Source organism: Mastomys coucha, unplaced genomic scaffold (assembly GCF_008632895.1).
Source record: "Mastomys coucha isolate ucsf_1 unplaced genomic scaffold, UCSF_Mcou_1 pScaffold22, whole genome shotgun sequence".
NCBI lineage: Eukaryota > Metazoa > Chordata > Mammalia > Rodentia > Muridae > Mastomys > Mastomys coucha.
In genome coordinates, this window is record NW_022196905.1 from 222071425 (window position 1) to 222084271 (window position 12847).

General features: G+C 50.7%; 1 protein-coding gene across 2 annotated transcripts in view; it reads right to left on the bottom strand.

Annotated features, from left to right (window-relative positions):
- Pkn1 (protein kinase N1) overlaps positions 1-12151 on the bottom strand; it is a 31581-nt gene extending 19430 nt beyond the window's left edge. Inside the window, exons 1-3 of one of the 2 annotated variants that reach the window (XM_031340532.1) lie at positions 11923-12151; positions 4513-4813; positions 2242-2393 (exon numbers count right to left, since the gene is read on the bottom strand). In XM_031340532.1, the coding sequence (XP_031196392.1) occupies positions 2242-2393; positions 4513-4813; positions 11923-11943 (474 nt within the window). In that variant the 5' untranslated portion in view covers positions 11944-12151. Of the gene's footprint in view, positions 1-2241; positions 2394-4512; positions 4814-6597; positions 6741-11922 lie in introns of those variants that run through there. The other variant, XM_031340531.1, reaches the window with a different exon arrangement.
- Between the last annotated feature and the right edge of the window lie 696 nt (positions 12152-12847).

Here is a 12847-nt window from a genome sequence, read left to right on the forward strand (position 1 = left end):
AAGACCTTTAGTGGTTTAGTCACAGTCTCTTTGCAAATGAGCGTATTTCCTGCAACTGAAGTGCCAGGCATTTTGAGACAGAACACCTCTAGCTAAAACCTGACCTATTATATTATAATGGAACATGTTAGATCCACTATTAGTCATATCCCTTATCCAATCGCCTATAGGCGCTGCTTGAACCTTTAATGGTCTAATAACTTTTTTACATTCAGTATTGGAATTTTTCATAACCAAGTCCTCTATCAATATCTGTCTTGCTTGATAGTCTGATATGGCTTTGCTCACAGCTGAGACTAATCTTTGTGGGGGAAAAAAAAAACAGTGCGGGCTTTCCCAGGACCCTGTATATAATCTTTGTAAAGAGGTGGACTTTTTCCCGAGACAGGGTTTCTCTGTGTAGCCCTGGCTGTCCTGGAACTCACTCTGTAAACCAGGCTGGCCTCAAACTCAGAAATCCGCCTGCCTCTGCCTCCCAAGTGCTGGGATTAAAGGTGCTCCACCACCGCCCAGCTGTCCCAAGCTCTTAAAGCCATTAAGCGACAACGTTCTATAGTAACACCATCAAACTGAACCTGCACTTGTATATCAGAGCACTACCCTTCACCCAGCAACCCCTCTTTTACTGCAGTCATTCCCTCACTCTATTTCGTAATTCAATATTTGCAGCTTCTTCCCTCTCCCATGTCAACCTCGGCAGCTGCAGACTGGTGTCCGAGCTGTCACCAATCCCTTCTAGTCATGGGGAATGATTCTATATTGAGTAGCACAGTTATCTAGAATTTGTTTCATATAAGGCAAGTGCATCCATAAGAAGTCATAGCCCTTTAAAATGCCTTAGCTCCATCACGTCTCGAAGACACCATCCTACCTCCCCATAACCCTGTTCCACACTGTTAGCAGGCATACGCTGGACAACTACTGGGAAAGCCAATGGTGACCTCATAAGGCCAGGCTACCCCTCCTCCATCTCTGGAAGTACAGTTGGTTCGAGGTTAACCCCTTCTCTCTAAACCAGTTCATCAGATTGTCCTCTCACTTTCCAGACTGATTCTGACCTGACTGCCCTCAGGCACAGTTACTTTCCCTCTTTCCTCCTGTGGGAAACTCCTGCTCTCAGGACTGAGCCTTTTCATTCTCTCTTCCCTGGTGCTCACCACCTCTACCCAAAACCTCTCCCATGCATGGTCATCTCCAACCCTTCAGAAGAAAGGGCAGAGTGGGCCCCTTTTTTCCCCCATTTCAGTCATTTTTTTGTTTGTTTGTTTCTCATGCCCCTCCATTTCCACTAGCAATTTTTCCAGCTGCCCAGCCAGTCCTTCAACCTTTTTCAAAACAAAACATGCAAAAAAGAAAAAAAAATATAGAAAACCCCCTCTGGGAGCAGAGCGGGAGACATCCAGTAGCAACAGCCACAATATATTTTTTGCTGGTGTCTTGAACAAACAAAATCCATTCCTTCGTTCCCTGCTTGTTCCCTCTAGTTTCCTGTTTTTATCCTTAACTTTCCATGTTTGGGCTCCACTTATAGCCTGTCTTTTGCTACTTTGTAGGTTCTTCTTTTTCCCAGCCATTATTCCCCTGTTTTCACTGCCTATCACTAGATAGGCGAGAACGATAGCGGGAAGGGGGGGCGGGATCCTTAGGTCCTATTTTTTTCTTCTCCTGTCTTCTTTGAGCACAACTAGTAACAAAAGGCCCCCTGTCAGGACTATAGTATTTATGTACCCTCTGAAAAGCTCCCAGAATTCCAAATGTCCCATACTACAGAAACAATCTGCAGCTGGCAAAACCATGCCTCTGCTAGAGCAGGAGGCAAACCCTAGCCAGCCACTGTGGACGATCTGAAGCAGCCCACAGCCCACACCTGGGACTAAAATGAAAACATATTCTTATTTCTAAGTTTGTAAAGAAACAAAAACTCTAAAATTGTCACTCCAATTTAGGTTTGTGACCTCAGCCTTGCTCTCTCACTTCTTTGAGCCTCAGTGCTCTCATCTGCAATGTCTGGACCTCCACTGGACTGAGGACTCAGCCCAGTTTGGACCAGCTGGTGTTCTATCCTCCTCACTTCTCTGAGCATCTTTGTGCAAGCGTCTGCAGAGCCACAGACAAATGGCCATGTACTGCAATAATGTAAGATGGCTGGAGCAGACCAATCAGAGGCAGGAAGCAGGCTGTGACTGCTAGTGGACACAGCCTCCTATCACAGTGATGAAAAGTTCTGGAACACTGTCTTACCTTGGTACTGCCATTGCTATAGGTCTGGATCATGTTTTCTGCCCCCTGTTTGACCTTGAGCTCAATGGCCAGCTGCTTCTCCAGGCCAGCCACTCGGCTCAGGTTGGTGGATGAGCAGATAGGGCTGCCCTCTTCAAGGGATTGGGGAGCATCTGAGGAAAAAAGAAGCGAAGAGAATCACACAGTGGTCACTTTGGTGTACCCAGGAGGCCCTGGAGGCCCAGGAGATTTTACTCCAGCCAATAGGAAACCTTCATCCAGAAAAGGAGCCTAGGGGCCAATACACAGGCAACAGACATATGGCTCTCAGTGATAGAATGGGCTTCAGCATGAAGGAGAGTGAGTTAGTGACCAGGTATGCAGGTCTTCAGGGTTAGCTGGAAAAAATGCCCCCATCTACCTAAGGGTGTATAAGTCCCACTGGTGTGAGAGTGATATGTCTGTAGGTCACAGGTGGTAGTGCCCTAGATGTGGGTGTAACAGTGTATATGTGTGAGCTTACGATGAAACTACTTCTTGTTGGTACAGATCAGTTCTGATCTCTAGGGGCTTCTAGGATTGTTTTGAGACTTGGCTGTTGTCATTGTCAGAGGTGAGGCCTGTAACTCAAGAGAGCTGCAGTGGTAGGGAACTGCAGAAGGGGCTTATGAGACTCTTGGCTGAACTCCAGCAGTATTGGATCCTGACAGCTGACGCAGCCATATGTAGAGGGGCTGAGCTTGTTGGCTGTCCATAGTCTGCTGTGGGTGAGACAATGGTGGGATCCCTCTCAGGTTGGTGTGACCCAGTGGGCTCTGATGTCGTTGTGGGTCAGTGTATCTCTCTAGGTATAAGTGACAGGATGCAAACCTTGGATGAGACTGTGCTACCATCTCTGGACTCATTTAATTGTGCTTGCTGTGTTGCCCAGGTGGCGTAAGTGACTGTGTACTTCTCTAAGCATATATGTGACAGTATAAACCCTCTGGGTATCTTCTGGTGTTCCTGTGACCATGAACATCTTAGCTACAAGATGAAGGCACTGTGGCCTTGCTCTGTTACTGCATGAACACATTACAACTGAACTCTGGCAAGGATAAATTGTGTTGTGGATCTTCTTTTTGTGTATGTGCGCATGCACCTGTGTGTACATGGAAGGCAGAGGGGCAGCGGGTAAGTCACTCAGTGGTTCTCCTTCCTTCCTTCCTTTTTGGGATAAGGTCTCTCACTGATCCTGGAGCTCTCTGATTTGACTTATGTGACTGAGCAGTGATCCCAGAGATCCTCATGTCTCTACCTCCTAAGTACTAGGACTACCAACCCATGACTTTTTACTTGGGTGCTTAGAATCTAAATGCTAAAGCATTTACTAGCACAGCTCCTCAACCTGTGGGGTTTTACTTTAACCACAATGAAAAACAAATTTTGTGTTTTTAAAAACAGGGCTTCTCTGCGTAGCCCTGTCTGTCCTGGAATTCACTCCATGATGGTTGGCCTTGAACTCAGAGACTTGCCTGCCTTTGTCTTCAGAGTGCTGGGATTAAAGGCATGTGCCACCACCACTATCAAATTAAAAATTAGGTTCTGTAATCTCTGCCACTCAGAAGACTGAAGCATAGCCCTGCCCTAGCAGCTTAGAAAATTTTTGTCTCAAAAACCATAAAAAGAAAAAAAATGAGAAGAGCATAAATATAACACACACACACACACACACACACACACACACACACAAAGCAAAAACCAACAGAAAAGCCAGGTAATGGTGGCGCACACCTTTCATCCTAGCACTTGGGAAGCAGAGGCAGGTGGATTTCTGAGTTCGAGGCCAGCCTGGTCTACAGAGTGAGTTCCAGGACAGCCAGGACTACACAGAGAAACCCTGTCTGGAAAAACCAAACCAAAACAAAACAAAAAAACCCAAAAAGTAGAAAAATAGTCTACAACTGCTGATGTATTGGAATGATTTAGGGAGCTACGAGGGTGACAGATATACAATATTTGGGTGTTTGTTGGTGTGACTGTGAGCTTCTGGGTTCTCATGTGATGGCATGTTACTCAGATGTTGTCTGGAAATAACTGTAACAGTGACTTTAGGTATCTGGTGACAGTGTGTGGGTCCCTGGTGTTATCTGGATGCTGGTGTGTCTATCTAGGTACTCCTAATGCCAAGGACAGCTTTGAGTGGGATCTGGGAGCCGGTGCTAGTGACCCTTCAAGTTTGGCCTCTCCCATGGCTTCTGTGGACCAAGGACAGTGTCCGGATGGAATGGAGCTCCCAGGCTTTCTGCTTACCACTCCCTGCTGCAGGGTCAGGCAGCACCACATGTGCATGCAGCTCCTGCAGCTGCTGGTGCAGTAAGTCAAGGCGTCGGGCAGAGCCCCGCAGCAGCAGCTCCACAGGGGCCAGGCTGCGGCCCAGGTCAGTGGTGGCTTTCCTCAGGTTCTCAGCACCCTCCTTCAGCTTCAGCTCTTTCCGGATCTCCCGCTTCAGCCGCTCTCGCTCTAATTCCAGCTGCTGCTGCACCCCAGGGGCTGCCAGGTCAGCCCCAGCCAGACCCAGCTGCTCCAGCAGCGACCAGCTTCGAGGCTCACTCTGTAAGGGAGGGACCGCACACAGATGGTCAGAAGCTAGAGGGCAGGTGGCCTCACCAGGACACAGCTCACCTGACCCACCACAACCCTACCCTACTCCACCTCAAAATTCCAAGGACAGGGGCCTGATCCTCATAAATGGTATATCTTGGCCAGAGAAATGGTTCAGGGCTCTTGCTACCAAGCCTGCCTAAGTTCATCCCCTAGGAATCTACACAACGGAAGGAGATGATCAAGTCCTAAAGATTGTCCTCTTAGCCGGGCAGTGGTGGCACACCCCTTTAATCCCAGCACTTGGGAGGCAGAGGCAGGCGGATTTCTGAGTTCCAGGCCAGACTGATCTACAGAGTGAGTTCCAGGACAGCCAGGACTATACAGAGAAACCTTGTCTTGAAAAACCAAAAAAAAAAGGGCTCAGTGGTTAAGAGCACTGACTGCTCTTCTGAAGGTCCTGAGTTCAAATCCCAGCAACCACATGGTGGCTCACAACCACCTGTAATGAGATCTGACGTCCTCTTATGGTGCATCTGAAGACACTTACAGTGTATTTAGATATAATAATAATAAATAAATCTTAAAAAAAAAAAGAAAAAAGAAACAAGCCAAAATGAAATCTTTGCCAGGCGGTGGTGGTGCACGCCTTTAGTCCCAGCACTTGGGAGGCAGAGGCAGGCGGATTTCTGAGTTCAAGGCCAGCCTGGTCTACAGAGTAAGTTCCAGGACAGCCAAGGCTACACAGAGAAACCCTGTCTCAAACAATCAAAAAAAAAAATTGATTGTCCTCTGACACCCCCCCCCCACACACATGTAGATGCATGCATGAATGAATGAATGAATCAGGAGCTGGAGAAATGCCTCAGCAGCTAAAAACATATAGTGCTCTTGCAGAGGAACTGAATTCCGTTTCCAGCCTCTAATTCCAGATCCAGGAGGGTCTGATGTTTCTAGCTTCTGCAGGCACTGGTGTGCATATGTACATAACCCCACGGAGACACATGCATAATAAAAAATAATATCAGTAAGTAAATAGGAGATTGAAGACTAGGCCAAGCACAAAGCCCCTTCCTTCCCCTTGAGCACACCGGGGTCCCCACAGGTATACACCGTCTCCCTTAATTTGTTACCTATGCGATGAGGTTCTGTCAGAAGGACCAGATGACCCCCTTTCTCTTCTGGTTTCCTGAATTCCTAACCAGGAAGTCCCAAGGGCAGGCTACTGTTTCTTTTACTGTTCTCCAAACCCAGGAGGACCTTAAAGACATATCCTGACATCTCTCATCTGCATTCCCAAACCAGAAGCAGGTTCTAAGGGCTGGTCCTGCTTTCCTATCTTCTTTTTTTTTTAAAGATAGATTTATTTATCTATCTATTTATTTATTTAATGTATATGAATACACTGTAGCTGTCTTCAGACACACCAGAAGAGGGCATCAGATCTCATTGCAGATGGTTGTGAGCTACCATGTGGTGGCTGGGAATTGAACTCAGGACCTCTGGAAGAGCAGTCAGTGCTCTTACCCGCTGAGCCATCTCACCAGCCTTTTTTTTAAGTTTTCCTATTTTCTAGATCTGGTACTCCAAAGAGCAGAACTCATCTCCTCCCACATCTCCCAAACCTGAGCACTGCCCCAGCACCCAAGTTTTACCCTCCACCTAGGGAGCTGTCACTAGTTCTCCTCCTCCTTCCTATGCTTAGTCTCCAATCAAGAGGCACCCAGAACAGAACCCCAGTTTCTGCCATGTGGGGTCTTCCTTCTGCCATCCTGTGGAGACCCCAGCCCCTACCTCCAGCTCCAAATCCAAAGGGGGATCAGCTGCCATCTGGGTCCTAGGCCTGGTCTGAGAGCCACACCCTCTTCTTGAACCTCAGCCCTGCCAGGGCCTCTGGACTGCCACTTCCTCTTTCCTTTCAGTTCCCAGCATCCTCTGCGCCAGGTCAGCTCTAGGGCAAGTTTTTTGTTGTAGTTTTGTTTGGGGATGGGGGTTGTTCTGTTTTGTTTTTGAGACAGGGTCTCTCTACATAGTTCTGACTGACCTGGAATTCACTATGCAGACCAGGGGTGGCTTAGAACTCATAGATATCCACCTACTTCTATATCCCAGGTACTAGGATTAAGGGTGTGTGCCATGTAAGAGGTTCTTCCCACATCACCCCTAAATGACCATGCCTGTTCTCTGGAGGCCAGCCAGGGAGAAACAGTCCTGAGTCCCTGACACACTGGACACACACCTCCACAGTGTATTATGTAGCAGGCAAGATCTTATCTGGTGCACAGCATGTGTGTGGACCACAGTCTTACAGGTGTGGTCACATTTCCAGCTTTGCAGATGTGAGATTTGCACACTTCAATTGAGGAATTGCCTCTGTCGGCCTGGCCTGTGGGCATGTCTATGGGATATTTTCTTGATTGCTAATTGATGTAGGAGGGCCCAGCTCTCTATGAGCAGTGCCATCTTGGGCAGGTGGGCCTGGGGTGTATAAGAAAAGGAGCTGAGCAAGCCAGAGGAAGTGAGCCAATGAACAGTGTTCCTCTGTGGTTTTGCTTTAAGCTTCTGTCTTGAGCTCCAGCCCTGACCTCACTCCATGATGGACTATAATTTATAAAACCAAATCAACCCTTTCTTCCCCAAGTGCTTTTGGTCAGTCTTTTATCACAGTGACGGAAGGCAGACTAGACCAGTCCCCACTTGCAGGGGTATGTGGGTAGAACATAGGTTCCCAAAGGTGTGTGAGTCTAGATCTGCAGGTCTGTGCCTGGCTCAGTGTGTGCACAAGAACACTAATCCACACACAGAGGCCTGCAGGTATTATGTCTGGGACACAGGCTCAGGAATGCATAGACTAATCTCACACATATTGCACTCCCAATGGTATTAGCATGGAGATGGGACACAGTTTCATAAATGTGCACATTCCCATGCCTGCATGCACAGACCTTTATTAAAAAAAACACCTATGGGTGCTAGTTTGAGTCCCTCTGGAAGCTACTCACATACCCTCTACCTGCCAAGTGGCCATAGCCCACAAGCTCACGCACCTGTGCATGCCTACTTGCACCTTTGTGTGTGTGTGTGTGTGTGTGTGTGTGTGGTACAGGGCTTGTACATGCTCACACTTCTTTTTAGATGCACCACCCATGCCCTAAGAGCAGCCCTGAGGTCCCTTAGGCCCTCAGCCCTGCTACTGCCTCTTCATGTCACTATCGAGAGACCTTCCCACTTGTCCCTTGTCCTCAACTTCCCCTTAAGGATCAGAACAGCAAGTTCTGTAGGGTGTGTGTGTGTGTGTGTGTGTGTGTGTGTGTGTGTGTGTGCTGTGCGTGCTGTGCGTATGCTTCCGGTACACAGGCAGTATCAACTTCCTGCTTCCTTCTACCCAGATGTCCACCCTGGCTGCTCACAGCGGAGGCCTAGGGAGCCCACCTGGCTTAGCACTCACTCCTGCCAACAGCAGGAAGAGACAGCCCTGCGGGGCCCCAAACAGCAGCACACAACTGTTTGCTAGATACATGCTAAGTCTCGATGGTCAGAGATAGCACTTACAAGGCTGTGTATAACAGGATCAGGAGACATATGAGAACATTCTATTTCCCACGGGATTTTGCCATGATCCTAAAAACTGCTCTAAAAAATAGTATATTTTAAAATAGTAGTAGTGGTGCTGGAGAAAAGGTTCAGCAGTTAAGGGCTCACACTGTTCTTCCAGAGGACTCCAGTTCAAATCCAAGCACCCATGACAAATGGCTCCCAGATGCCTATAACTTCAGTTCTGGGTGGATCTGACCTCTCTAGCTTCTGTCGGCACATGTACATACCCCCTAACATATATAATTAAAAATAACAAATAAATAAAAGTAATGGTAGTGGTGGTGATAAGAGCAGCTGCAGGCAGAGGGTGAAGCTTGGTAGCACGTACAAGCTCTGTACCTCAACAGTACAAAACTGCAGCTACTGCAGCCTCACCCAGGTCTAGACGTAACGTAACATGGAACGGCCTTCCATGTTACAGGGTTTTTTTTTGCTTCATATTGTGGCTGGGTCTCATATAACCCATATGGCTTTGACTTCAATACAAAGTGAAGGCTGGCCTTGAATTCCTGCTCCTCCTGCTTCCCCTTTGCCAGAGCTGGGATTGTAACATGCACCTTCACACCTAGCATAGCAAGATGCAGATGCTAGAGATGGATACATAAGACAGATAGATATGAAACAATCTCAAAATGAAGAAATTGAGGCCCAGCAAAGCTTGTTGCTGCATGCCTTTAATCCCAGCACTCAGGAGGCAGGGGCTGGAGATCTTTTTGAGTTCCACACCAGCCAGAGTTACACAGTGAGTCCCTGTCTCAATTAAGAAAAAAATAGAGCCAGGCAGTGGTGGCGCACACCTTTAATCCCAGCATTTGGGAGGCAGAGGCAGGTAGATTTCAGAGTTCAAAGCCAGCCTGGTCTACAGAGTGAGTTCCAGGGCAGCCAGAACTACACAAAGAAACTCTGTCTTGAAAAACTAAAAAAAAAAAGGAAAATAAAGAGAAAGAGAGAAAGAAAGAAAGAGTTAGCTGAGGCCCCATGCCCCAGGTCCCACAGGAAGCAAGAGATAGAGCCAAGATTCACACTAGCTGGGAAGAATCCCATGTCACCACACCTTGTAGTAGTGAGCCACCACCACAATGAGCAATGTTCTCCTAGGCTCTTAAGCCCTTCTCAAGGGTAGATGAGGTTGCAGGCCAAGAGCACAGATCCGTGACCCTGTCAACTCCTCACTGTGTATCTGAGCAGTAGTCACCATAGGGGGAAACCGAGGCTCAAAGAGGCCATAGCTGCGCTCTCAGTGAAGGCGGGGTTGTCTTCTCATTGCGTCTAGAAACACATGTCAATGTCTAGGGTCATTCCTGTTGTCATTACAACCAAAGTATACAGGGGACACCTATCCAGTGTCAACACCCTGAGGTGCACAGGGCAGCCCCCACACTAAATGATCCATGCACAAAGTATACAGGGGACACCTATCCAGTGTCAACACCCTGAGGTGCACAGGGCAGCCCCCACACAGGGCCTTGGGAAGGGACATGGGTTCCCAGCTCAGACTGCCAAGCTCTCTGTTCAAAGTAAAGATGTCACAGAAGCACAGAACTAGCTGAAGCTCCACCTCTCTCCCCATAACCATCATCTCCACCCTCACCCCATCCCCTGAGTTTCTCTGAGTTGCCCTGGCTGTCCTGGAACTCTATAGACCAGGCTGACCTCAAACTCAGAGATCTGCTGGCCTCTGCCTCCCAAGTCCTGGAATCAAAGGTGTGCACCACCACCACCAGGCCCTCATAACCGCTCTTAACCCCATCGCCTCCTCCAAAGCGGAAACTTAAGACTCTGCAAGGTAAAAACCTTTGACCCAAGAACTCATTAGGGAAGGCAGCATTGGTATTTAAACCCAGCCTCACTGAGCACCACTCCAGCATGACCAGGCCCCACCCACTGTCGCCCACCAATGCCCCTAACCCAGCAGGCGAAGCAGGTACACAGCCAGGAGCAGGGCCAGCTCAAGCATTCAGCAAAGAGGAAAGGTGAAGAAGGCCCGTGGCCCCACCTCCAGCAGAGAAGGCCTGAGAGTCTGAAAAGCATGCAGGGAGAGAGGCAGGGCAGGGCCTCCTGGGTCCTCCTCCCCTGGGTGAGTCACTTCTGCCCAGGGACAAGAAGTCACTTGAGGGCAGCAGGGCAAATGCCTGGCCTGGACTTGAGGAATTAGAACGTCAGCTTCTCCACCTGCCATTACAGAGCTGGAGACAGCAGACCAAGAACTGTCACCTTGGGGAAGCCCTCTTGGCAAAGTGGCTAAGAACCCAAATCCCCACTTCCTGAGATTTCAATGCCTGGGGCGTTTCCAGACACTAGACAGGACATCCGTTTGCCAGACAGAACAGACAGGCATGGAGACGGTGGAATGGGGCAGCAAGTCCAAGCGGGAATGAACATAAGGGAGAAGACGGGAAGGGGACCAAGATGTAGGTCCAGCCTCATTCTGGGAATCACAGCCTCCATATGCGTCCTCCGTGGGACACACCAAGCACATGCATGTACTGGGAGAGCCCTGCACAGCCCTCAGTGGGCTTGAAGGGGAGCCGGTACCGGTGCATCAGCCTGGAGGTCTGACCTTGTGAGTTCGGCAGCACCAGATACGCCCAGCTCCTCGGCAAGGCCGGCAGGCCATCAGCAGGACTGGGGAAGAGGGGTACAGGAGGGTACAGGGGGAGACATGGGGGCAGGTGTAGAAGGAGATGAGAACCAGTTACACAGGACAATGGACTGCATGGTGAAGAACTAATGGAGCCACAAAGATACAAAGATCTCAGACTTGGGCCATTGAATTAGGCAGTGGGAAGTCAGTCACCCCGACCCTGACCCCGATTCAGTAACGCCCAACAGGCCACACAGGGAAGGCCATGTGGCTGACAGACGCCAGTCACAGGTGTCTGTTGCGGGGGAGTAGACACCCAGCCCTGTCACCTTCCAGACACAAAATCCTTCTGTCTGGGTGACAGGACACGCCCCACCTGGGTTACAGCTCCATCTGTCAGCCTGAAGGGTGGCTACGGGGAGCGGGGCCGAAGGAGGAACCCGGCCTCAGGCCTAATGAAGTGACTTGGACACTTCCTCCAACAGGTGCCCATCTGGGTGGCGTCAATACCATCGTAAAGACGTCTGCAGGCGGGGGTGGCCCGGGCTTTGTTGTGCGGGGGAGGGGACCGGGCCGGGCACTCCTCCGGTCTGCGGCAGAGTGCCAGGCACCTGCTCCAGGTGAAGCGGCACCTGACAGAAACCGAACGCTGAGGACCCAGAGTAGGGCGTGGGGACAAGAGGCGCCGGGATCCGCGCAGCTGGCCTCGGACACCGAAGTGGGGACCCCGCTATACCCGCTGACTCTCAGGGAGGGCCGCGGGAGGGAATGCAGTGGTAGAATCCCGAACAGCACCCCTTCCTCCGACCGGGTCGGCGTCTCCACCTGCTACCAGGGCCTCCGCGGGCTCCCGATGGGGGACCTTGTCCCGGACTCCACCCTTGCCCGGGGTCCTCCGCGCCGTCCGGCCGCCCCGCGGGTGAGGACAAGTCGCCTACCTGCACAGCGTCGCCGGCCATGTTCTCCGGCCGCCCGCCAGGGGTCCCAGCGCCGAGGGAGGGCTTGCGAGCGCGCGGGCGGTGCGGCGGGAGGCGCGGCGCCCAGACCCTCCCAGGCGCGCTGCGCGTTCCGGCCTGCTACGCTCGGCCCGGCCTGGCAAGGCCTCCGCCGATCTGCGCCCTCGGGCCCCAGCAGCTGCAGGATAGGTCACGTGAGCGCCGAGGTCCGCGCCTGGGGAGGAGGAGGGGCAGGGGCGGGGGCGGGGCTCCCGGCGGCCCCCGGGGCTTGCAGCCGGGAGTGGGATCCCAGTTCGCTGCGCGGTGCGGGGAGCGCTCCTCGTAGCGTGGGGTGGGGGGGACTCTAAACAGGCCCAAGCGGCTTCGAGCCTCAGAGGCCTTGTCCCCCGCCTCGGACCCCACTGAAAGCAAAGGTCACCGTCCTGCACCACCCCCGACACACACACCGCCCAGCTGCACAGAGGCATCCTCCCATTTCACCGGAGGCAAGCACAGGGAGAGCCTGGCTTCATTCAAATCTCAGTGTCCTGGTCTTCGGGGACCACCGTACCCCTCAGGACAAGGATGTCTGTAAAACTTAATGAGGAAGAGGAGAGCAAGTGTATGGACCCCAAGTGCGCAATAAAGGCCAGTGGCTGTCACTTTTATCTCATTGTTTTGACTATTTTGTTCCATGTGTGTTAGAAATAAGTTTTGGGGTGGCAAAGAAAGAGACCACCCTTCAAAATGAAGTCAGAACAAGGCAGTTTTACTCTTCATCAAGACAGTGTGCTGCGGAAAAGCCAAGAGAAGACAGGAAGTGCATTTGGTTTCTATTCTAACTCAGGTGACCTCGCAGTCTTATTCAATTGGCTAGTCTGGAAAAAATTGGCGCAGAGGAAATTGAGGAGGAAGGGGAAAGGGGTCA